At 49.2% G+C, this 24,545-nt stretch overlaps 1 protein-coding gene across 4 annotated transcripts; it reads right to left on the reverse strand.

Moving 5' to 3' along the window:
* Positions 1-51: 51 nt before the first annotated feature.
* On the reverse strand, positions 52-24,461 carry NCOA4 (nuclear receptor coactivator 4). 4 transcript variants are annotated; one of them, XM_070058113.2, is made up of 10 exons: positions 24,303-24,461; positions 8,632-8,786; positions 6,368-6,508; positions 6,098-6,186; positions 5,723-5,831; positions 5,108-5,197; positions 4,455-4,598; positions 2,129-3,127; positions 1,685-1,825; positions 52-1,383 (listed from the first exon to the last, which is right to left on the reverse strand). In XM_070058113.2, the coding sequence occupies exons 2-10, from the start codon at positions 8,770-8,772 to the stop codon at positions 1,378-1,380; spliced, it is 1,860 nt and encodes a 619-aa protein (XP_069914214.2). In that variant the 5' UTR covers positions 8,773-8,786; positions 24,303-24,461; the 3' UTR covers positions 52-1,377. The 4 variants fall into 4 exon arrangements, with proteins under 4 accessions (XP_069914214.2, XP_051679671.3, XP_069914212.2 ...); XM_051823711.3 differs by lacking the exon at positions 24,303-24,461 and adding an exon at positions 14,806-14,963; XM_070058111.2 differs by lacking the exon at positions 4,455-4,598.
* Positions 24,462-24,545: the final 84 nt, after the last annotated feature.

The following is a 24,545-nucleotide window of genomic DNA, read 5'->3' on the forward strand; positions in this document are numbered from 1 at the left end:
TCCCACATGTAAACAAATAGTTTTACAAATACTCACAACGAGGACAAAAAGTGGTGATTATGCTTTTAATGAAGGGAGGTAAAAACGGATCAACGCAAAAGAATGTTTTATAAATTCATTAGCACAGTGATAGATATAAATTACATTTGGGTATGTATAGTGTGTTAGATTTTTGAAAAAGGACACAGTTTCCTGCAACCTAAGACATTGGAAAGTTGTTTTTATCCACCACCTGTATTGTAATACTTTTACACGGTATGGGGGGGGGGTTAAGTAATATGAGGGCTTTTTCAGCTGTGTGTAATCTGAAGCACTCCAGTGAAGCTACACAGCAGTGACACTGTGGGACCAGGAAACCTTATGGGATTTACAATCTCGTAAATCCCATGAGTGACCCACAGAGAAACTTTAAAGCATGGATGTGACTTTAAGGATGTTAACAAAACATCAAATAGTTTTCATAAAGCGTCAATAAACACCCCAAGGCACAAGTGTTGTGGCCTGTTCACATAAGTGTCACCGCATTGTACTGTGGAGGCACAGGAGTGCTGTGCTTGTGGGCAGGGGCTGTTGACTTTATCCCTAGTTAAAAGCACCAGGTATCAAGCTCAGCTTCCATCGACACAGGATGCACCAGTAATCCGCAGGGTAGTGAATGGTTCAAGTTTCACAACGTGCCTTGCCTTTTTGCTCTTGGGCCTGTGGGTCTGCAGAATATTTTTGGAGAGGCAAAGACTGCCCTGAAAATGACCCTGAACAATGCAGAGCCGTTCTGAAAGCACTTTAATAACAGAGAAAGGAACAAAGAAAAAACTGCTCAATTTCAAGTGAAGAAACAACGTAGGACTGATAACATAGGTTAAAATATTTGGTAGTTAATGTCAAAAACTGCCAAGATGAACACATATTTTGGTGAGATAAAAACCCACTATATTGGCAAGGCTCATTATTTGAGGCCATTAATAGAAGAAAACCCACAGGGCGGGGAAGGTCGGTAGCTTTAGAACACATCAACACAGTTGATTCCAGAAAGGTCTCATTTGCCAGTGACAGGGTTTTAATGTACTGCTCGTGACAACCCAAGCTAAGCAGCCAAGGAAGCTTGTGCGGGCCTATCCACCAGCGCTGCCGCTCCAGTGTGGGGGTGAGTCAATCCTGTAAGAAGGAGCGGCATCGTCTCAGCATCGACCAACAGCCTTGTCTTTTACACGGGAACGTGGAGTCTGATGACTTGTTTGTCTTCGCTAGTTCAAAATTAGGCAGGAAAGGAACTAAGCTGACAGTTCAGACCGAGAAGTGATTTGGCAAGCTGCAGTCACTCAGCGCATGGGTGTGTGACAGTCTGCAGAGAAGCTGCTTGCGGAGCCGTCCATTCCTTCACATCTGGAGAGAGACCCACAAAGGACAAGTCACTTCTCTGGAGAACAAAAGCAAATCCCTCACCTTAAAACTGACTCATTTCTCAGTATCAGGATGGATTCCATAGGAGATCTGAAAATTCTAGACTTACACCCTGAAAGGTCACTTTCAAGTATGCGTTTTCTTAAAGCAAGTCCAACTGAGACATCCAACTTTTCCGAGCCCCCTTGCCGCATCCGCAGTGGACAAAGTACAGATTCACATGTAAGACACGTTTCTGTCCTAAGCAGCTGTGACACTGCAGTACCTGGCGGCCCGTGCCTACCTGCAGAGGAGTTCGATACAGCCACTTTTCCTTGTCAACTTTAAGCTGCATACAGGCAAAGAGATCACAGACTGCTGGGAGGCCATAACGGTCTGGGCTGAAGGGTCGCTCCTCCCTTAGTGGTGAAGTAAGTAAGACTTCCTGCAAGAAAACAAGACAGGTGTGCTGCTGTGGGACCGCTGGGAGCCCCAAGACCAACACCTCCCAAACACTGTCTACAAAGACCAGAACCAAGACCAAAGATAACAGAAGTCTTTTTCCTTAAATAGTAAAGCGAGTTGCAGTTTTCTGGCACAAACCATTTGTTCTGAATAATCTTACATTTCCCATTCAGTTGCCAACTAGCCACCAAACTGAATACCTTAGCCAAATTTAGCACTTAAACACATTTAAGGATCTGGCCTGTTTCCAGAACTCGACTGCTCTTTGCTGACGTCTGCTCACCTGAGCCTTCTTCCGCAGGAGCCACTTATCCTCCCCAGAGGCTAGCTGGCTGAGGTCACCTGTCTTCTTTCTGGGCAGGACCCAGTCGGCAGCGTTAAAGGGACAGCAAGACGTGGCCGCCGGGTTTGTAAGCTTTGGTTGGCCAGGCCCGTCTGTGGTACCAGGCTCTCTGCGGGAGGGCCTCATGAGCCACTCTGACAAGGGACTGTTCTTTATGACTTGGAAGGAACCGGTGACTCTGGACGGAGCCGCGGCCTTTGGTGCGGTAGCCTGTGCCGCCTCCTTTCCGGATGGGCAGAGCCACATGCTCAGGGAACCTTTACAGGCCCCAGGGGCAGGGGCGGCCTTGAGCTCCACAGGCATCCCATTCTTATCCTTTCCTTCCTTCTTCAGAAGCCACTGACACAGCGCCTCCTTCTCACAATTCTCCTCACACACGCACTCTGCGAAGCTTGCGCAGGGCTCGTTGGCTCTGCACACCTCTTCCACTTTATACGGGTCCTGACGCTTCTGGATGAGCCAATCTTCCGTGATCACGCTGGGGGTGGACAAAGGCTTCTTGGCCTCTAGATGGTCGTTCAGGCACTTGAGGCTGCCCAGGTTTTCAATCTCCACGCCTTTGGGCTGGTTGCCCCCACAGTTGGAACAAGAGTCGGGCTTGGCAAGCCAATCATTCACACTGTAGGGCTGCTGGAAGACCTGGACCAAGCGCTTCGCCTTCTCGCTGGCTTCCCAGCTGCTACTCTCAGGCTTCTGCAGCGTGGGCGATGCCTGGGGAGTCAGCAGCCAGTCAGACAGGTCCATCTCCTCCGGACCAAGCAGCTCCCCATCTTCCACCTTTCCGACTTCCGCAGAGACGGCGCTGCCAGCAGGAGGGCTGTGGCGCTTTTGGAAACTTGGCTTCTCGGGGATTTCCTGCCGACTCTTGAGGAGCCAGTTTTCTAAGCCCTTCACGTCATCCCAGACGTTACTGAAGGAATGGCAGGCTCTGGCGGGTGTCTACACGAAAGCACACAGTGTTAGTGCGTCAGGACAATGCGGACGGCTTTGGGGACTCTGCGTTCACTGCCTTGCCTAATGTTTCTAACTTAAATATAAAGCCAAGGGGCAATGGATTTCTGTGTAGGTATCAAAACAGATGTGCTACGTAAACTATTTTCTGCAGTCTGTAAAAAACAAGAATGGAAGAGGCAAACGATGACAAAGTAGTTGTGGCCCGTGTGACAAAAAAGTGGCCGGTAGCTACGTGACCATGAATAAAGATGACAAAAAAGGGCAAGTACTACGATCTAGGGAATCATCATAGAAACCTAATAAACATGAGCGTGCACAACCACCTTATAATCAAAGGCACCCAGCAAAAAAAGCAAAATCACTACGCCACGTCAAACTCAGAGGAAAAAACTTGCAAATCATCAGTGAGGTTTCAGGAAGCAGGTACCCTGAACGTTCTGCTGGTGGAAATTGCACACATTCCCAACTTCCTGGAAAGCCAGACTGGCAGCCTTCAAAGGTACACAGAACAGTGATCTAGGAATGCAGTTTCTCCACGTTCATTCTTAAGGAACTAATCAAGAGTGTGCACAACTGGCTTTAACCTTTGTTACAGCTAGAAAAACTGGGATTTAAGTTATAGCCAATCAATATTATATACTACTACAGACTTTATGCGAGAAATTAAATGACACAGGAATATATTTTGTGCTATACTGGTGAAAAAAATTTTTTTTTGGACAGGCAGAGTTAGAGAGAGAGACAAAGGTCTTCCTTCTGTTGGTTCACCCCCAAATGGCTGCTACGGCCGGCGCTGCACTGATCTGAAGCCAGGAGCCAGGTGCTTCCTCCTGGTCTCCCATGCGGGTACAGGGCCCAAGCACCTGGGCCATCCTCCAGTGCCTATCCGGGCCACAGCATAGAGCTGGACTGGAAGAGGAGCAGCCGGGACAGAACCGGCGCCCCAACCGGGACTAGAACCCGGGGGTGCTGGTGCTGCAGGCGGAGGATTAAATGCCTAGTGAGCCGCGGTGCCGGCCAAAAAAATCTTAACAAGACTTATAGATGCGGTTTTTTTAGAACTATATTTAAAAGTATACCAATGCATAGGAAAATGAAGTACATAAACAAAAACGCTTTTATCTTTTCATATTGGGATTGTGGGTTTATGGTTCTTTTAAATATAATGTCCTTTATTTCCTAACTTTCTAACTGTAAGAAAGCAATCTCAGTATCGTAATTAAAGTTATTAATAAGTATATTGCCAGACTAAGAAAGTAGCTACCCCCACCTGCTACTCCAGGCACCAGACATGATAAAGGCAGCAACAAACCTGACTGTTCTCCGCGGTCTGCTTTTGGCTAAGCCAGTCCTGCAGGTTGGTGCTGGGTATGTAAGGAACTGGACAGCCACCAGCAGGTTTGCTTCCAAGGAGCCAGTTACTGAGAGGGACAGCTGCGGTGCGGGATGCTGCCTTCTGTCAATCAGACAATATTTTGCCTCTTAACAAGGAGATGTCAAATGCAGTAGAAAGTTCCTCTGAAGAACAGCAGCCTCGAGCTCTCTAATCTGGGCTGGCCACTGACCGGGAGAGGCAGATGCCTTGGCCATGGCTCCATTTCTACTCCTGTGAACTGAGGAGTACAGCGCAACTCCAGGATTCTCCTCAAGACGGATGTCTAGGATTCTTTAGTCACACTGCCTTTAGAGGTGGATCCCAAAGAGTGAACCCACAGCAGTAGGAAAGCTAATGATAATTTCCTATGAATCGGTTAACAACTGCTTTCTCTGTTATTCAACACCTATTAGACAGCTTAATTTCTACTTGACATTCAATCTCAAGGGAAGTATTCAACTGCACAAACTAACTGGTGGCTTTTTGCAAAATAAACAGCAGAAAACAAAAAACAGGGATGATTTACTCAAAACCAAAAGGGACCATAAGCCAAACAATGATTCAGTTATCAGAAAGAAAATGATTTTTACCTGCTCTGGCATTGGGATGTGGCCTCTGTTCTCCAGGAGAGACCCAGCATTTGATGAACTAGCATGAGCCGTCAGGTGCTCAGGTATTTGCTGTAAAAGTTAAGGCAATTTAGTCACCCTGTTTATGCTTCCACACCAAGAACAGAAAAGGAAAATCACAGCATAATTTCTCAAAGTAAAAGTACTGAGCAAAGAGTTGCCACTTCACTACTACTGTTCACATTATATCCAATAGCCTACAACACAGCTGTAACATCTGAGTTCTATTCACTACATAACTATCATCAGGTAAGAAATCTTCACCAGAATTGGAATATTACTACTCTTAACGTGACCCAAATGAGACCATGTTTGATTTTTTACTAAAGGCCAGTCAAGCCATAGATTTCCTAAGAAATATGCCAAAAGTACTTACAGAGATACAGAATCAGCTACAAAGACGACCAATGATTCAATCACCAGACTAAGAACTACCAGCCTAAGAGTATATCAACTTTATCAGAGTACGAAGTTTCTGAGAAGAGAAAGTCACTACTCTTATTTTTTTAAAATGACTATCTGTGGAAGGCCATGGGCTACAGGCCCCTTGCAGCATGTGCGGTCAGCACTACTCACCATGGTCTTGAGCGACCCAAAAGAAGTGATGTTCTGGCGCAGGGCGCTTGTGTCTGCTTCAAAAAGCAGGACAGTCGAATCTTCAGGCTTAAGGGTCAAACTGCCCAGTCTGGGGGGAAATAAGTAAAATAAACAAAAATTCTAAGGAATGCCTGTTCCAACATCAAAGCAGAAGCTAAATTCTAATTTCAAATGACTGCATGTTTCTAAGAAACTCAAACACTGAATACTAAATTAGGTATCAGCAAGTGTCATAATAAAGCAGGTTGATCTTATCACAATAGAGAAGGTGGCACCAACACACACAGTAACTCACAAAACTGACTTTACCGTATCAAAATCAAGGACATGGAAAATAAGCCACAGCATCCTTACCTCTCCAGACACACGGAGACTTGATTGGCTAGATCTTTGTTTTGGGTGCACTCCAGCTGATGAATGAGACAATTGAACTGGCCCAGTAACTAGAAGAAAAATGAAGTCATAGCCACAATGAAACTCAAAGCACCAGGTATAGCCCAGTTCACAAACAGCACTTGAAACTGAACATGTAGGTAACCTGCACTGACAGTGTATTGTGAGGAAGACATTGTCTGGAAACCAGACACCATGCTCAAACCAACCGTAGCCATGCAGTCCCCTTACCCAGTACAGCTGCTGGGCCTGCTGCTGAAGCGTCTCCTCTTTAAGCTGATAGATGAGGTCTACCTGTTCATACAGCCACACCTCGCGGCTTCGAAGACATTCCAGGTGACGGCTGATGCAACTGTGGATCTGAGCCTTGACCTGGGATAAACACACACGTGTTAGCTTCACCGGAGTCATAAAGCCAAAGGATGCTATTTTTCCACAGAACTATGAGGGTCTTACACTTTCTGGGATCACAAATCCTTTGGATTAATCAATGATAGCTATAGTGCATCTCCCCAGGAAAAATGCATATACTCAATTTTGACTGTAATTTTTAAGATTTGTTGTCCCAAACGCAAGCCACAGACCCACCAAAGCCTTACAGACCCTACTTTTAAAGAATCCCAGGCCAAAACATGAACTGAGCTCTAAGATCCTCCCCCGGTATCCCTTCCCCCTCAGAGGATCAGGTTAATTTTGGGTGTCCTAGAGCAAGCAAAAGAAAATACAAAGGTGGGCCCTCCGGGAGACACTGAGCCCCATCAACTTTCCACATAGTTTTAAACCCTTTCGTCAGGATGTTATCTACATAGCCGGCCCTCATCTCCTCTCATCCCACAAAATGAACAGTCCTCGTACAGTAAGCCAACTTAGTAAAAAGAGCTGCCAACACACTTCAATGGCTAACGTCCACAGTGTGGAAAGTTTAAGGACAATTAAAAATTTACGTTTCTGGAAGCATAAACATTGATTCCAATTGGAGTTAAATATAGAAGTCCAAGGGGAAAAATCAAAACAGCTATAAATGGTCCATGAAAGTAAGAAACTCTGTATTTTGAAATTTTTATCTTAGACACATAGACACACACACACACAGCTCCCACCCATCTGCTGGCTCATTCCTCAAATACCCACAATGGGTGGGGCTTGGCCAGGGCCAAAGTTGGGAGCTGGGAACCCAATCCAGGTTTCCCAAGTGGGTGGTAGGAATCCAATCACTTGAACCATCAGTGCTGCCTCCCAGGCTAGAGTCAGGACATGAAAGCAAGCATTGCACCCCGGCACTTTAATATCGAACACGGGCCTCTTAACCAGCACCCTAACCACGGGGCTAAACATCCATCCCAAAAACTGTATTTTAAAAAACATTTTGGGACCAGCGCTGCGGCGCAGTGGGTTAACGCCCTGGCCTGAAGCACCAGCATCCCATATGGGTGCTGGTTCTAGTCCCAGCTGCTCCTCTTTCTGATCCAGCTCTCTGCTATGGCCTGGGAAAGCAGTGGAAGATGGCCCAAGTCCTTGGACTCCTCACCCGCGTAGGAGACCTGGAAGAAGCTCCTGGCTTCAGATCAGCACAGCTCCAGACATTGCGACCAATTGGGAAGTGAACTAGCGGATGGAAAACCTCTCTCTCTCTCTGTAACTCTTTCAAATAAATAAATCTTTTAAAAAATGAATAAAAAATAAAAAAACATCTTGTCCTGTGTAATAAAGTTGTGTTTCAAAATCAAGTTATATTTGCTCTATACACTTACTGAAGAATACCACTGGAACTAACAGATTTCATTCTGACCTGCCCCAACAAGTGAAGTCATTTAGGGGAACCATGCCACCAACAAGTTAGATGATGGCGGCATGCTGAAGGCCATCTTGTATCCATTCCTGTATCCATCAAGAGGATGCAAACCAACAGCACACAGCTCACTGACTTCATTCATTTTGTGTTGATGACAATGCCTGGCACAGGGACCACACAGATGAGCAATCACATATGCATGCTGGGGCAGGCACTTTAGCCTGGTGGTTACTACATCAGAGACCTGAGTTCAATATCTGGCTCTAACTCCTGACGCTAGACTTCTTGCTAATGCAGACCATGGGATGGCTCAAATAATTGGGTTCCTGCTACTTTCGTGAGAGACCTAGATTGAGTTCCCACATTCCAGTTTTGGCCTGGTCCAGACCCAGCCATTGGAAGCATTTGGCAAGTGAATCATCAGATGCAAGCTCTCTCTCTCTCAAATAAATAAATCATTTTTAAAAAGTACATATTGAACAGAATGCTTGAGAGTAAGGCTTTCAACTCCTCTAGGATCTGCCTTATTTTCCCTTGGGATCAAAGCCACCAAGGTACCAGGTAGCTGACTAGGATTAAGCAGACCACACAAGGTACGGGGTACAACTTCTTGGTTGGCATGGAGCAGCCAAGTCCTTGACAATGCTCTAACCAGCCTTGTGCTACCAGCCCAGACAAAGGAGGAGAAAAGCACATGTCACACCTCACGCAAGTTCTCTTTAATTTGCTGTTCAGCTCGGAGAACGCCACCAATAGCAAGTTCCAGGTCCCTCCGTGCATCACTACACCTCAAAAGGGGTTCTCTATTACTGGAGCAGCCACTCTGGTCCTGTGGGGTATTCATTCTGCTCACTGTTCCTTTAAAAGAAAGAAAAAATCCAAATATCATAATTACAACCAAAGCCCACCTTTCAATCACCCCGTAAGTGATCATCCCAACCAGCTCCCATTACTAACTGCTTTCATTACTTCCAACACAAGGCCAGGCACACAGCATACTCAAAAACTACTGCTCGTGTCCTCTTCCCCTCCCCCATCAGCGCTGCTGCCATAAAATTCTACAAATCCACATCAGCGACACCCTACGAGTAAACAGGTGTTTCTAAATCCTACACACTGTGTGAACTGACAGGGCATGGGGTCTGAGTGCAAAATAATGCACATACCATCTGAGTGCTCTTACTGAAGTGTGGCATTTGCCACAGGCCCAATCTGTTCTCTGTTTATTACATTAAGTGTTTATTTTTATTTTTATTTTTTTGACAGGCAGAGTGGACAGTGAGAGAGACAGAGATAAAGGTCTTCCTTTTCCATTGGTTCACCCCGCAATGGCCGCTGCGGCTGGAGCACCACGCTGATCTGAAGCCAGGAGCCATGTGTTTCTCCTGGTCTCCCATGGGGTGCAGGGCCCAAGCACTTGGGCCATCCTCCACTGCACTCCCTGGCCACAGCACTGAGCTGGACTGGAAGAGAAGCAACCGGGACAGAATCCGGCACCCCGATCAGGACTAGAACCTGGGGTGCCGGTGCCGCAGGCGGAGGATTAGCCTAGTGAGCTGCGGCGCCGGCCATACATTAAGTTTTAAACTTAGTTCTGAGCAGCACGCTGGAGAAGAGGGGATTAGAGAAGGGAAGGAGGCCTCCGAACCCGGAGAAACTTCACGAGCACCAGTCTGCTGCGCCGAGATAAGGGACGTTTCTGGGAGGACATGATTACTATTCTCAAACTCTCACTGAGCTGTCAAATACAAGGGTTAGATTTGCTCAGAAAGGGACTAACAGAAGACATTGCAGGCACTGTATGGAAGAACTTCCTAATAGCCCTGAAGACAATAACTGCAGAACAGCCAGCGGCTGAGGGCCCCTAGGGACAAAGTGGACTCTGTGCCTGGCCACACCTTCAAGATGAGGAGCAGGTGCCCAGGTCAAAGCTGGACAAGGACACAGCAGTGATAAGTCCCAGCATCAGAACCAAACAGGAAGCAGCAACTCAATAGGCTTTCTTTCCACACCTCAGCGAAACATTCAAAACCAGGAACTGGGGAGCTCCCACAGACACCAAGAAATGTAGACTCAGGACACTTTGTAACTTCCCCTCCTGAGTTCTGTGCCCTCAGCTTGTTTGCTCAGAAGGTCTATCGAGGACAGGGTTCCCTAATCGGCTCTGCTGAAAGCCCTGTGGAAATGTTTTCCAACCCTGGGCCGCCCACACCAGCTGGGTGACTCGACAGCTTCCTTTTTCACACTGTCAACGCCTGTTTTAAGCAGAAGGTGTCGCATGGGTGTGCACTGGGCACACACTGCAGGGAGTCTGAACACCACCTGCACAACACAGGTGAGAGGCAGCCTCCGAGGTGCAGCAGGAGGGTCACCTCCTTGGGCAAGCTGCTTCCCGCTGCACTCGCATCAGCCATGCAAGCTATGTCTAAGCATGGGTCAAACGTGTGAGCCAACCTTCTTCATCTATGACAGATTTCCCTTTCTTGGGTCTTCAGCATCTATGTGGAATGCCACAAAGGCTGACAGATGCAACATTTAACCAACAAAATCTGAGTGATGCTTCACAATGTCAAGAAACCCAACACATGGGGCCGGTGCTGTGGTGTAGTGGGAAAGCTGCCGCCGGCAGTGCCGGCATCCCATATGGGTGCCGGTTCTAGTCCCAGCTGCTCCACTTCTGATCCAGCTCTCTGCTATGGCCTGGGAAAGCAGTGGAAGGTGGCCCAGGTCCTTCCCTGCACGTGCGTGGGAGACCCAGAAGAGGCTCCTGGCTTTGTAAAGGCACAGCTCCGGCCACTGTGTCCAACTGGGGAGTGAACCAGCAGATGGAAGACCTGTGTGTGTATGTAACGCTGACCTTCAAGGAAATAAATAAATCTTAAAAAAAAAAAAAAAAAAAAAAAAGAACCCCAGAGCTGTAGTATGGGAGCCAAACAGGCATACAGTGCCTATGCATTTCCAGGTCCCCAAAGCAGCCCTCTCCATTCAATCACAGGAACTCCACTCCACACTGGGAAGGGTAGAACACGGCACACACACTGGCTTTCTCCCTTATCAGCTATCGACAGAATGTAGGATGAGATTAAAGTTACCCAACTGTTGTTTCCACAGAGTTAGCAAACATTTTTAAGCTGGAATGAGTGCTATCCTTCAAAACAGTCACATTGTTAGAATAAGGGTCTCTGGAATCCATTCAGTGTTTCTTCATGGCCAGTCCCGTCTGCTTGGGTCTCTGTGGTCCTTGGCTTCCTCCTCCTTCCTTGTGGAGCAGAGGGCCCCATTTCCACAGCCCAGCTCCCGAGACCAGAGCTGTGTGTAGAGGCTGGCCCTCCTGTCCTGTGATGAGGAGGAAGCCTTCAGAGCTGGAGGCAAGAACCCCATCACACAGAAAAACTCCCGGGACAGTGAGCTGCAGCTGAGTCCCTCTATCAAGGAACTGGTTCACGTGACTGTGGCAGGCTCACAGCCAGCATGGCAGGCCTGGTGGTCAGGAGACCACTCTGGAGTCGGATAAGCCTGAGTTCTGTCTACGTCTGCAAGCTTGAGACTCCCTGAGCCAGTCAATTAACCTCTCTGGACCTCAACTTCTTCTGAACAATGGAGACAATAGTGCCAAAGGACCAAATTAGAACCATTTGAAGACCTTAATTAGATTCAGGCACCACTTCATCACATAAAGTGGAAGCTCTCTGATGGGCTGAGCAGAAGAGGTTGGTTTTATGGGCTGGGAGAGGCTGAAGACAGCAAACAGAAAAGAACGAAAAGACTGATCATTTCCAAGTTACTTTCCTTGTAGAAAAGGCGAGAGCGCTACACCAGCAAGAAAACAATGGTTAATTAACACCAGATTATTTCAGGCTACCTCTCTGGTCTAAGGATTAAAGCAGAAGGAACTTCGTTACTGTACCAAAGAAAACTGGTCCATCTGGATGCTCCCTAACTCTCATTTCTTGGCAGGCCAAGCAACTTCCTTTCAGCTTGAGAACACAGAACTTTAGCAGGGATGACTACATGTTGATTTTTGGCCTCGTCTGTTGTGGCCTAGTGCCGGAGACTGGTCAAAAACAACGGCCTCCAGTGACTTTGACACAGCGGCAGCCACAGAGGGCTGCAGCGAGGGTGACGTGAGCCACTCCCCGTCTAGGAGCACTTCGCCCATCTGAACACTGAGGGTTTGGGTCAACGATGGTGGCTTAGGAATTTCCCCCTCAGGAGTATAAAACACAGCACAGAAACTGGGATCAGGAGGTCAGGGGGTCTGCAATGAGAAGGCCCTGAGTTGAAGTCCTTTAGTCGCTACTCAGAGCTCTGACGTTGGACCACCATTTGCTCCTGTTGATCCTAACTTCCGAATCCGTTCAGTGAGGATATTAATATAGACTCACACACTTAGGGGGAAGAGGTGGTGCTATGATAAATATCAGCTTTTTCTCCAATCTTCCACTTAACAATAAAAAACTCAATAGTCAAAACACTCTACTATAACCCAAGCATACATACTTTTGCCAGTTCTGCTACCCGTAAAATGGACCAAATTCTATCTGAAAAACTCAAATCAATAAAAACTTACTCAAAGTTCTACTTATCTTCACATTTATAATCCAAACTACTCAGGGCCGGCACTGTGGCGCAGTGGGTAAAGCGGCTACCTGCAGTGCCGGCATCCCATATGGGCGCCGATACAAGTCCCAGCTGCTCCACTTCCGAGCCAGCGCTCTGCTGTGGCCTGGGAAAGCAGTAGAAGATGGCCCAAGTCCTTGAGCCTCTGCACCCATGTGGGAGACCTAGAAGCTCCTGGCTCCTGGCTCCAGATCAGCACAGCTCCCAGGCATTGCAGTCAACTGGGGAGTGAACCAGCAGATGGAAGACTTCCCTCTCTCTGCCTCTCCTTCTCGATGTAGCTCTGACTTCTGACTTTCAAATACATAAATCTTTAAAAAAATAATAATCCAAACTACTGCCGCCTACCACCTCCAAGCGAGAGTTGTCTTCCCTGCCTCTAGTTTCAGTGTGGGGCAAGGGGTGGTTAAGAGGGAGAGATAACTCCGCCTGTCCAAAAAAACAAAAAAAAGGAGGGAGAGAAAAGCACACACCCTCAAACAGAACCTAATGTCTCCTCAAAGAGGAGTTCTATAAACAACATATACCATACTTATACTATGGTTTGCATGAATACAATTCCAAAGTTCAAAGATCATGGAACCAAAATTGAGCAATTAACCACAAAGCAAGCTAAGTTTTTATCATATGGTTTAACCAGAAAATTTCCAAAGAGCTCTAACCGCGTGTGACCCACACACACCATAATTTGAAGTTGAAAACCTGAGTATCGGTTGATTGCAGCACCCTCATTTCGTAAATGAAGCCACAAAGGCCCACACAGCTTAACTGACCGTTCTAAAGGGCCAGAGCTGCCACGGGGAACATTGGGGCTTTGAACTAAGGCTCCCAATGTCTAGTCCCAGGTTCTGAACCCAAGACCGGCGTGGTCTTCTGTACTGTATTAATAAATTTTCAGTTGCCAACACTCCATCTTAAAATGAACGTTCTAATGGAGTAACTTCCCTGAAGATCCTCAGTCCACATTCACACTCCTCAATAACTCACAAAGTATCAGAACCTTCTGCCTTGGATAACTCTAACAAGGGCCACTGAGCACCATGATAGGCTCAGAGAAAAGAACCATTGCCATTTACCAGTGCCAAGTGGTTAGGACAGGTGCAGGAGCCCACGATCCAGTATCGGCACTGTGGAATGAAGGCTTGGACTAGGTCATCTGTAGCTCCACCTTCCAGTTCTCACACTCTTCGTTGTCTGCTCCCTCCCCACCAGCACCCCCCACCCCCACCCCCACCCCACCAAGATCTCCAATCTGTACTTCTTTTCCTGGCATCCAACTTACTGGTAAAAGGCCAAGTTGGTCAGAATCAATGTAGGACTTAGTAAACTCGAAATACTGTCAATTTGGTTTTCTTTCATGCAACAACCTACACTAGGCAGTTTCTACAAATCTTCAGTAAAAGGAATTGTAAATTGGGGCCAGTGTTGTGGCAAAGCAGTTAAAGCACAGCCAGCTGCTCCACTTCTGAGCCAGCTCCCTGCTAATGTGTGTGGGAAAGCCATCCGGAGGATGGTCCAAGTGCTTGGGCCCCTGCACCAGCATACAAAACCCGGTAGCAGCTCTGGGCTTGGGCTTCCATCTGGCCCAGATCAGGCCACTATGGCCATATGGGAGTGAATCAGTGGATGGAATATCTCTCTCTCCCCCTCTTTGTAGCTCTGCCTTTCGAATAAGATAAAATAAATCTTCATTAAAAACGTTATAAATGAAAAAACTAATAAATTGCGATTTCTTGAGACTTTTTTTAACCCCCCCCCCTTTTAAAGGACGGTTGTTTCTGATACCATAATGCATTAATTCAAGGATCATATGGCTCTTACCGTAGCCATGGACACCTTTAAATTCATCAAAACAAGCAGTTTCTGAAATCCAGACCTAGTTCTCTAGTAACTCTTTAAAAGCCACACAGACGTTAAGGATTAGAGGAGGTCAGATGCGGGAGCACCTTCGCCGTCGGTGCTCTGACACTGCGGGCCTTACTGCGCCCCGCTGAGTCTGCCTCCGTGGAAGCTGACCGCAGAACTGCAGCTCGGCCTCCCCGGTTCTAGGACCTAGAGAACGGCTGGCTGACCCAGGCCAGGCGCCCCACCGTGCCGGCGGCATTCAGCGGCTTTCCAGGCGTCTGCCACGCCGCTCCCAGCCCCCGGCCCTGCGCTCTCAGAGCTCACAGCCGACCCTCGCCCACCCTGCCCCGCCCCTCCGACACCGGGAGCCGGCCCGCGGGCTCGGCTGCGGCCGCTGCGCTGCCCGTCCTACCTCTCAGGTCGGGGTCCCGGCCGTACCAGCAGCCCGGCCGGCGACAGGACGCCGTATTTATCCCGAGGCCGGGTGCGGAAGGCCCAGCCCTCCGCGCGCCCACGGCGGCCGCCGGCAGGAGCGCGCACGCCGGGGGCGGGGCGGGAGACTCCGCCCACAGGGCGGCCTGGCCGCCTCCCCAGCCCCCTCCTGGCCGCTCAGCCCACCTGCTGCAGCCCTTCCGCGCCCTAGGGCTCTGCTGCGACTCACTGGGGCAGTGAGGAGGCTCGTTGTTCCTGAACGTTCCTAGCAACAGCTGCGATTGTCCGAGAGTACCACTGTCAGCCAGCGGGGGCTCAGCCCTCGGCTTTTCTCAGAGGCATTCCGCCCCCTCGCTTCTGTGACGTGTCTACCCGCACCCCACGTGTGTGCGTCAGGCTCACACGCAACCCACGGCGCGCGGGGGGGGGTCCCTCTGCCCTGTGCCGTCTTGAACACCCCCTGGATGCTTTTCATGCAGCAGGCGTTGACTGAGACTCCCTCCCCCTCAGGCCAGCGGAAGCACTGTGAACAGGCAGGGCGACCTTCACGGGCCCGCACCCAGATGTGTGGACAGGCTGCCATCTGAGGACTGCAGCGCGCAGGGCAATCCTATGGCCTGCAGATCTTCGCAGGCTACAGGGTGCTCACCCGTCAACTTTTTAAAGTTTACTTAATGGTAGAGCGGGTGTGGGGGGGCGGGAATATATCTACTCCATATGCTGGTTCCCTCAAATGCGCGCCAACACCTAGGTTTGGGCCAGGGTGAAGCCAGGAGCCAGGAACTCAATCCCGGGCTCCCACATGGGTGGCAGGGACCCAAGTACTGGAGCCATCAGCACTGGCCCCCAGGGTGCTCATTACCAGGAAGGTGGGTCGGAAGTGGAGGCAGGACGGGAGTGCCCCGAGCAGCAGTTTAATCCTCTGCATCACAACGCTTGCCCCTCAGACAAGTCTCCAAAGGTAAGATACTTATTCCTGCAGGTGCATACAACGCTATTTCCTACACAGCAAGAGTAAAGCAAAGCCACATGAGAAGCAGCAGAAGGGAACACAAAGGGCCGTCACCTGCAGCTGAGCACCCCTCAGATTTTGAGTGAACAGAGCTGGTCAAGGCACCTGCTTTGTCTGTGAGGTACACTGTTATTGGGGATTCCAATTCAGGCATTCATTATCAAAAATAATGAGGAAACAATTTCTATCTGATTCCAAATCCTCCTTGGATTATGCATTGTGTGAAGATACAAATGAATAATTTAATTGAACAGTACACAGGGCCAGCATTGTGGTGTACCAGATTAAACCACAACCTGTAACGCCAGCATCCCATATGGGCGCCCAGTAAGTCCCAGCTGCTCCACTTCTGATCCAGCTCCATGTTGATGCACCTGGGAAAGCAGCGGAAGATGGCAAGTTCCTGGGTCCCTGTCAATCATGTGAGAGACCCGGATGGAGTTCCAGACTCCTGGCTGCAGCCTGGCCCAGTCCCAGTCATTGCAGCTATTTGGGGAATGAACTAGCAGAAGTGTTCTCTCTCTCTCGCTCTCTCTCTGTAACTCTGTAACTGTAAGATTCATTTATTTATTTTAAAGGCAGAGTTACAGAGAGGCAGAGGCAGAGAGAGGAAGGTAGAGAGAGAGAAGTAGAGAGAGAGAGAGAGAGAGAGAGAAAAGTAGGTCTTCCATCTGCTGGTTCACTCCCCAAATGGCTGCAACAGCCAGAGCTGCACCAATCTGAACCCAGGAGCCAGTAGCTTCTTCCAGGTCTCCCATGCAGGTGCAGTGGCCTAAGCACTTGGGCCATCTTCTACTGCGTTCCCAGGCCACAGCAGAGAGCAGGATTGGAAGTGGAGCAGCTGGAACTAGAACTTGCGCCCATATGGGATGCTGGCACTGCAGGCAATGGCTTTACCCACTACCCCACAGCATTGGCCCCATAAATAAATCTTAACAACAACAAAAAAAAGGATAGGCGATGAAAATGTTATGTTACTTTCTACTTTATGTCAATAGCTAGAAGGAATTAATTCTTAGTCTGTTAAATATAACTGACACAAAGAATTTCATTTTTTTTATCTGCCCTTTAAAATGGTCACAATGTAAATACAAAAGCAACCTTGGTCATCATCTCCTTATGCAATAGTCTCTATTTCCACTCTCTGGGATCCTGACCTCTACCCCAGCACACCAAGGATCTGGTTATGTCACCACTTAAATCCCACTGACTTAGAGTTTCTGAGTCACTGCGTTTGTTCTCAAGTAGCTCACATTATCTTAATGATGTGATTCATCAAATATCACACACACACAAAAGATTAGAGAGGAAAAAAAACCACAAAAATCTATAATTATGCACTCAGACCATTTTTCACGTATCGTTTGTTCCCTTAAGCGTCATTATTTCTCCTTGTGTCATTATGAGACAGGTTCTAAAGGGAAAAAATCTAAAGCATTTTCTCTCTCTTCTGCTTGAAGAAGTGCTATTATGCCATCTCAAAACAACAGACACATCTATTCCCAGCCCACATCTAACGGGGCTCTCCAGCGCCTCTCTGCTATCTACAGAATAAAGCCCACACTTCTTACAAAGCCAGTAAGGCCTTGAGTTTCCTGAATTCAGCCTGACTCTGCTGCTGTCTCCCAGAACAGCCCCTCACCTTGATCTGTCAGCCAGTTGTTCCAGCGGAGCTCATCTTGCCCAGCTCCCACCTTCACTCACCGTTCTCTTTGAAAGAGAGAATCAGAGAGAGATCTTCCATCCACCGGTTCACCCCAAAATGGTCGTGCTGGTCAAGGCTGGGCCAGGCTGAAGCCTGGAGCTAAGAACTCCACCTGGGTCTCCCACGTGGGTGGCAAGGGCCCAGTACCTGAGCCATTTCCTGTTGCTTTCCCCATGTGCATTAGTAGGGAGCTATAGGTACTCACAGTGCCGCTGTGCCACAACATCTGTGCTACCTGTTCACTTTCCAAGACAGCAAGCACCACTATGAAGTCTCTCCTGACCTAGTACTTCCCTCTCAAGGTTTTGGCCAAGAGAGTTAAGCTGCTGTCTCCTCATGCCCACTGTAATCTGCATAGGTTTCCAGTGTGACCCCTGTAACTCAAGCTACCCTTACTGTCACATGCCTGCTCCCTTCACCTAAGAGTTCCCCCAGAGAAGAGATCACATCTTATTTGACTTTGCACACTCTACTGCTGAAAAAACAGCCTGGCGTGGGTGCCTGGGCTTTACCAATCCCCTTCACATCCTGTGTGCGCTACCAGATCAACTTCAAGAGAACAACATCCCTGGCGTTGTGCAACGCTTGGCCCCAAATTCAACAGAGGCTTCACACATGTGTGGTAAATGGGTGGATGAACAAATGATAAATGAATACTCAAGATCGCCCATGGTAAGTACAGTATATTCTGTTATGAACACCACAGATAATCAATTTGATGTCCAACTAAGGCCTGCACTAACTCAAGAAGGCTTTTAGAGGAGGAAAATGGTTCTTACACAACTATTCCTTTTTTTTTCCCCCCAAACAAGACAAACCTGGCAAGGATGTTGCCATTGAAACCATGATCCCAAGATAGGTTCTGCTAAGTGTTTTTCAGGCTGCCTGACCCACAAGGCTAAGCTCCATGGATTCACAAGCAGCAGCAGGTTCATGAGTTACAGGGGAAACAGTTACTGTATTTACAGGAAACTCTTGGCTTTGCAGTGCCACAGAAACTCCAAGGGACATCAACAAAACTGAGCCCACACCCCAGCTTCAACTTGAAGCTTCTCTTCACAATGGCGAGGATGTTACTTAGCCACCATCACAGGAATATTATTTTATCTCTGATTTTACATGGCAAATATCCTGAGGTTTTTCCCAACAGAGGCAAACAAGTGATAAAATATTTTCCCTCCTCCAATGCCTGGGGGACTGGCAATAATGCAAAATGAAACTCAAAACATAACTGACATTATGTTCTTTTCAAAGCTGTAATCAATGAAGTATTTAAAGACTTAACTTCTTATCTGTGACCAGACTGGCAAACAAACCTTTTAACCTCTGTTGTCAGTTATCTACTCCTTCACAGAAGGGAACTGTCACCTGTATACAGAGTAGTCAAGGTAAGAGTATTAATCCTGCAAGGGCTCCCACATACGCTTCTCCCCTTAAAGAGGAACTGCCGGACGCCACTGCACAACCAAGCCAAGCAAAATTCACAAAGACAACTCAGGCTAAGAAGGGCTGAGAGTGCAGAATGTCCCATTCGTGTCAGAAGTGGGGGCCGGCACTGTGGCATAAGAGCTAAGCCTCCACCTGTGGCACCAGCATCCCATATGGGCGCCAGTTCCTGTCCGGGCTGCTCCATTTCTGACCCAGCTCTCTGTTTAAAGCGATGGAAGATGGTCCACATGCTCAGGCACCTGCACACACGTGAGAGACCTAGAAGCTCCTGGCTCCTGATCGGTCCAGCCGTTGCAGACATTTGGGGAGTGATCCAGCAGATGGAAGGCCTCTCTCTTTATCTCTCCCTCTCTAACTCTGCCTCTCAAATTAATAAATAAAATAAAAAAAATACAGTAAAAGAGGGCCGGCATTGTGACTTAACAGTTTAAGCCACCAGTTGCAACACCAGTATCCCGATGTGCCACAGCGCCAGCCCCTGCTGCTTCACTTCCGATCCAGCTCCCTGCTGATGCACCTGGGAAAGCAGTGGAGGATGGCCCATGTACTTGGGCCCCTGTACCCACGTGGGAGACCGGGATGAAGTTCCTGACTCCTGGCTTTGGCCTGGCCCAGCCCTGGCAGTTGCAGCCATTTGGGGAGTGAACAAACAATCTAACTCTACCTTTCAAAAAGAAAAAAAATCTAAAAAAAAAAAAGTTAAATAAAAGGAGCAGTCTCAAAATAATTATTTTGTTCACCTACCAGTGAATCTAAATCAGAGAGTATGTACAACATTCTAGGCTTCATATGTATGACATCATGGGCTTGATAAATGACTGCAGTGTTACAATCTAACAATCAAAGACCCCAAGCTGAAAAGAACTATATGGCAATATGGCAGCTCCTCTGGCCAGCACACGGTACTATCTATTAATGCTAGGCATCAGAGCCACAGTGGTCAATGTGGCCCCCGTGCCTGCAGAGGCCTCCACACTGCTCACACATATTCTATGTTGAAGCAACATAGTTAGATATGTATAATGAAAACAGAGCCAAAACGAAAGCCTTGTACAAAAATGTTAAAGGTCTAAGGAGTCACAGGCAGAATAGTAAAAATGCCACAGATATCTACGGTTCTCTCGTGACACGAAACCCAATGCATACTTTTTGGTGTGTTTCTTAGTAACTCACTTTAGGCTTGCCTTTTGCAGCCCAACTGGTATGTGAACAGAGGCACTGAATTCACTGATTTCAGAGTGCTTCAGAAACTGCTGGGTAACACGCTCCACTGTGTGTCCTCAGTAGGGACAATGTCCATTCTCAGAGGCTGGGTATACCTGTTAGGGTGTAACAGGATTCAGCTCCCCAAACTCTGGTGTACATGCAAAACCCCAAGTTCTATGTCACTGGTTCACGGATTAATGGTTGGAGGATTAAGGGTGGAGGCTTGATCCAAGCCCAGTGCCTGAGGCGGGGCCTCTGGGAAGTGACTTGGGATTCAGTTGCTAGGCTGGAGTTGCCACCATCAAGTGATGAGGGCACTATCAAGGACGGACCACCCAGGGGAGGATGAAGTATATGTCCCCTGCCTCTCAGCTTCCTGTTATCATTCCTCTGCGCATGTTCCTCCTTGGCCATCCTTCAGCAGATTCCACACTAATGGGAACTTGGACTGTGACCCTCCAAACTCTAAGCTGATAAAAGTCTTCTTCCCTGCTGAGTGGTTCCTCTCAGGCATTTAGTTAAAGCAACAAAAAGCTAAGTAATTTGGATGAGTGGATGATTCATTTATGTAAAGCACTTGGGATAGTAGCTGACATGTAGTAAGAGCTATATGTGTGTTCACTACTTTAATATGCTTTATTATTCTCATGGTATTTATCATAATCCGACCTGTGAAAGCCATGCATTTCTGACCCTCCCTTCAGAAAACATACTAGATTGTTAAGTTCTACATCTAGTTGACTATGTGCCCAAGACTATTTTTTTTAATATGGTATATCATGTAATCCTCACAAACCTTAAAGGTACTGTCATCATCAGCTAAAAAACCCACCACCTGAGGCCTGACAAGGTTAAAGACATCAGGTACAGTCGCACGTTTCCAGGCTTGTCCTGCCAGGCTTGTCCTGCGAGCCCCACACTGTCAGGATGGCGGGGCGGAGACAGTCTCGGTGAACACTTCTGTTTACTAGCTGTTAGGCACAAGCTTTTACTGGGCAGGCAGAGGGGAGTAGCTCCCTCAGGGTAGCAATGCTAATTCTATAGGGAAAAAGCAGATAGGGACTGTTATGCTTTTCCAATCAACTTGAAGGTCACAGAGCCTTCCCGGTGGGCTTATGGGGCTGGGCCACACCTGGGAGCTGTTTACCTAGCTGACAATTACAAGGCCCCTCATCAGAAAGTGTGCCTTGGGGGGGAAATGTGCCCCGGGGCCCCTGCTGTCTGCCTGCAGTCAAGTCATATATGGGGGTCTCAGTGTGCTGAGCCCTTGACCTGGGTTTCTCCCACGGGACATGGTGTGCCATGCCCTCTTAACCCCCTGCATGGGCTAGGCAGGCACAGGATCACCCACATCTCCCCCCTCTGTTTTAGGACAGACAATATGGCCAAAATCTCAGCCAGTAGAGCAGCCTTTCTGCTGAGCATGGCACGGGGGAAAAAATCAATAAGCCACAACCCACAATAACCACCTCTGCAATAATCAACGCGTGAGATGTAAGCAAAACTTCACGGGTCCCCACCAGTCATCGCCCAGGCCCTGGGTAAAGGTGGTGACTACCAGGTCAGAAACGCGGGTAGCATCAAGCTTTAGAATTTGTTGGGTTAAACTGAAGAGCGCCTGAGAAAACTGCCCATCCAAGAGTCCCGATGCAGGCTGACAAGGTATGGGACCAAGTTTCCCAGTCTAAGACAGGCACGCTGGAGACAGAACCATCTGTGAAGCCAACGTCACACTGGGGGCGCACGGTGTACCAAAGCAGTTCAATCTGTTTCTGATGTGAATCCAACCCCTGTTCTAAGGCCAGGATCGCTGTTTTGATCTGACTGGTGGCTTGGTTTTGGGTAAACAGGGGAGTGGCCGTTAGCTGAGTGACGTTGTTCACCGGTGCACTTTGGACTAGGGAAATGGTGGCGACAGCTGCACCAGCTACCGCAGTGACAATGGGTATAACAGAGCGATGATCAGTCCAAGGGTCCTCTTAGTCCGCTCTACCAGCTGCCTGACTGCATCCTTGAAGGGCTGGTCCCAGGGTCCAGTCCAGTTACTGTGTGCCCTGACAGAAAGCCCAATCACTGGGGGTCATCCTGGAACCCAGCCTGGTCACCGGCGGCCTGAGTTTAACGTCAGGGGCTGCACAGATCAGCACCACCAGCAGCGGGCCCATTGGACTGGGGGTAGGGGACAGGTGTTGGGCTTGGTCCACCAGACCCTTGAGGTCCTCCATATCACCCGACGTTGGGAGGAGGCAGGCCTCTTCCTTGTCGCTTCATGGGCAGGCTTGTTTAGGGAAAGGTGCTGAGGTTGGCTGTTAGAGAGTCCACCTTTGGAGACTGGGGTCCAGGGTTTGACATTTCGGGCCGGTATACACACAGGCTGAGGAGCGATCTCTGGAAAGACTCAAGTGAAACCTCTTCCCATAGTTGTCAGGGGATCGGGTCCCCTCCATTGTTGGGTGGGCGGGTCCTTCCATCGGACCAGGGGCAACGGGGTTGCACCTGTGAGAGGTCTCCAGTGTCTCACCGCTGGTGGCTCTCCAGAGGGTGAGACTTGTTAGAAATTTAAGGTGAAGAGAGCAAAAGTTAATGGGCTCGCCAAGACTTAATCACAGAGCCGAGTCAAAAGCTCCTAGCCGCACCACGTATCAATGACTCACTGAAGGCTAAGGTTTTATGTCCTCATTCAAATTATCGAATGTTTAAGCTCATGACTGACTTACTGTGACAGCCCCTGAGAATACAATGGTGTGACCTTGCCAGCTAGAGGAGAAGCGATTCACCAAGGATAGAGCAAAAAGTAACCAATTATTTGGAATAAGGGCCTGGGCGTTACCAGTACAGGTGCAACACCAGGACCTCTGCAGAGGGCCCTCCCACATGACAGAGGAAAGCTCTAGAAAATACTAAGAGACTCTCAAAGGGGGAAGGCGCCCGTGTCAGGAGAAGCCCCAGAGTGTTTTGAACCCCTCCCCCAGCCTTTTTTGAGATTGCAGCGCAGCTGATTTAATACAACGGGAAAGGTGTGGAGGGTGCTACCTAATTCCAAACCGCGAATTCCTGCACCTCTTCTCGGCCTGACCCCACCCAACGTTCCACTTTCGAAACACCAGTTCGCCCAAAGGCAATGCAAAACTGGAGAGATTCGCTGAGACACAAACCATCATACAACTTGAAATACCAAAGATTTTTTTTCCCCACCCCGACACCCACCCAAGGACAAAGGCGCGGCCACAGAAGAGTCGGGGCAGAAGTCAACTGTGCTAGACTCTGCATCTCTCTCTCACTCAAATGAACAAACCTGCAAGCTGGCAATCGCCGAACGAGCCAGCATAGTAGCCTGCCTGAGTCCCAAGGCAGGAAAGGAACCTCCAACAGTCCTGGCTTCCGATTTCCAAACGACCAAGCAGGCTTCCCAAAGGCAGTGACCCGCGGGGACGCTCCCCGGACTGGAAAGTAACACGGGGAGTCACTCCGTTCCACCCTCCCCGGCCCCCGTGCCACCTCCACGGCCCGAGGCCGCGGACGGAGCTGTGACTGCTCCGGACACAGGAATCTGGCTGTCCGGTTCTCTTCGCCGCTGGTAACCTCTCCACCCAGAACATTGCGGGCCCTGAAGAAATGATTCTCCACGGCGTGAATCAGAGTGAGCGCAGCACGCCCTGCTCCTCGGCTGTGACACGGACCGAGGTCACCCCGCTATGTGGGGGAGAAGCAAAGGAGACGGCCCCGAAACCACTGTTTCTTTTTTTCTTTCTTTCTTTTTTTTTTTTTTTTTGCATTTCCACCTGACGAGCTAGGCTCACGTGAACAGGCTCTAGGCCAGAGACCCAGACCCGAACACCGGGAACTAGGGGCTGTCACCGCAGGGGCTGGCCGTGAGGGTGGCTGGGGGTACGGGGCCAGGCCTGAGCGACCGGGAGCCCCAGGGAGCGCGCGTCAAGGGCCAGCGAGGCCAGGCCAGGCCCCGACGGTGGCCTCGCGCCGGAGACGTCGCACGGAGGAGTCGGAAGCCAGGCCCGGGCCGGCGGCGGGCAGGAGGCCCAGCCCGGCAAACCAGCGGTCACCGCACCCCCGGCGCTCCCGCCCCGCCGGCCACTCCCGTACTTACCAGCTGCGAGCGCCTTTTCGGGGGATCCGACGCGAGCTTGGGTTGACGGAGACGCGGCTCCACAGAAGCCGAGGCTGAAAAGACAGAGTTCTCGCGAGAACGCCACTTTACTCCCACGCCTCTCGCCGCCCGTCTGACACTCTCGCGAGAGCTCTGCCCGAAGCCCTTGGCTGCCCTCTAGAGGCCGCAGAGCGCAGATGCACCCTTGCTGCCTGCCCTTAGAGTGTCCTTTGACTTCTTCGC

The sequence above is a fragment of the Oryctolagus cuniculus genome, chromosome 15 (assembly GCF_051225735.1).
Source record: "Oryctolagus cuniculus isolate XC-2025 breed Fujian yellow rabbit chromosome 15, ASM5122573v1, whole genome shotgun sequence".
NCBI lineage: Eukaryota > Metazoa > Chordata > Mammalia > Lagomorpha > Leporidae > Oryctolagus > Oryctolagus cuniculus.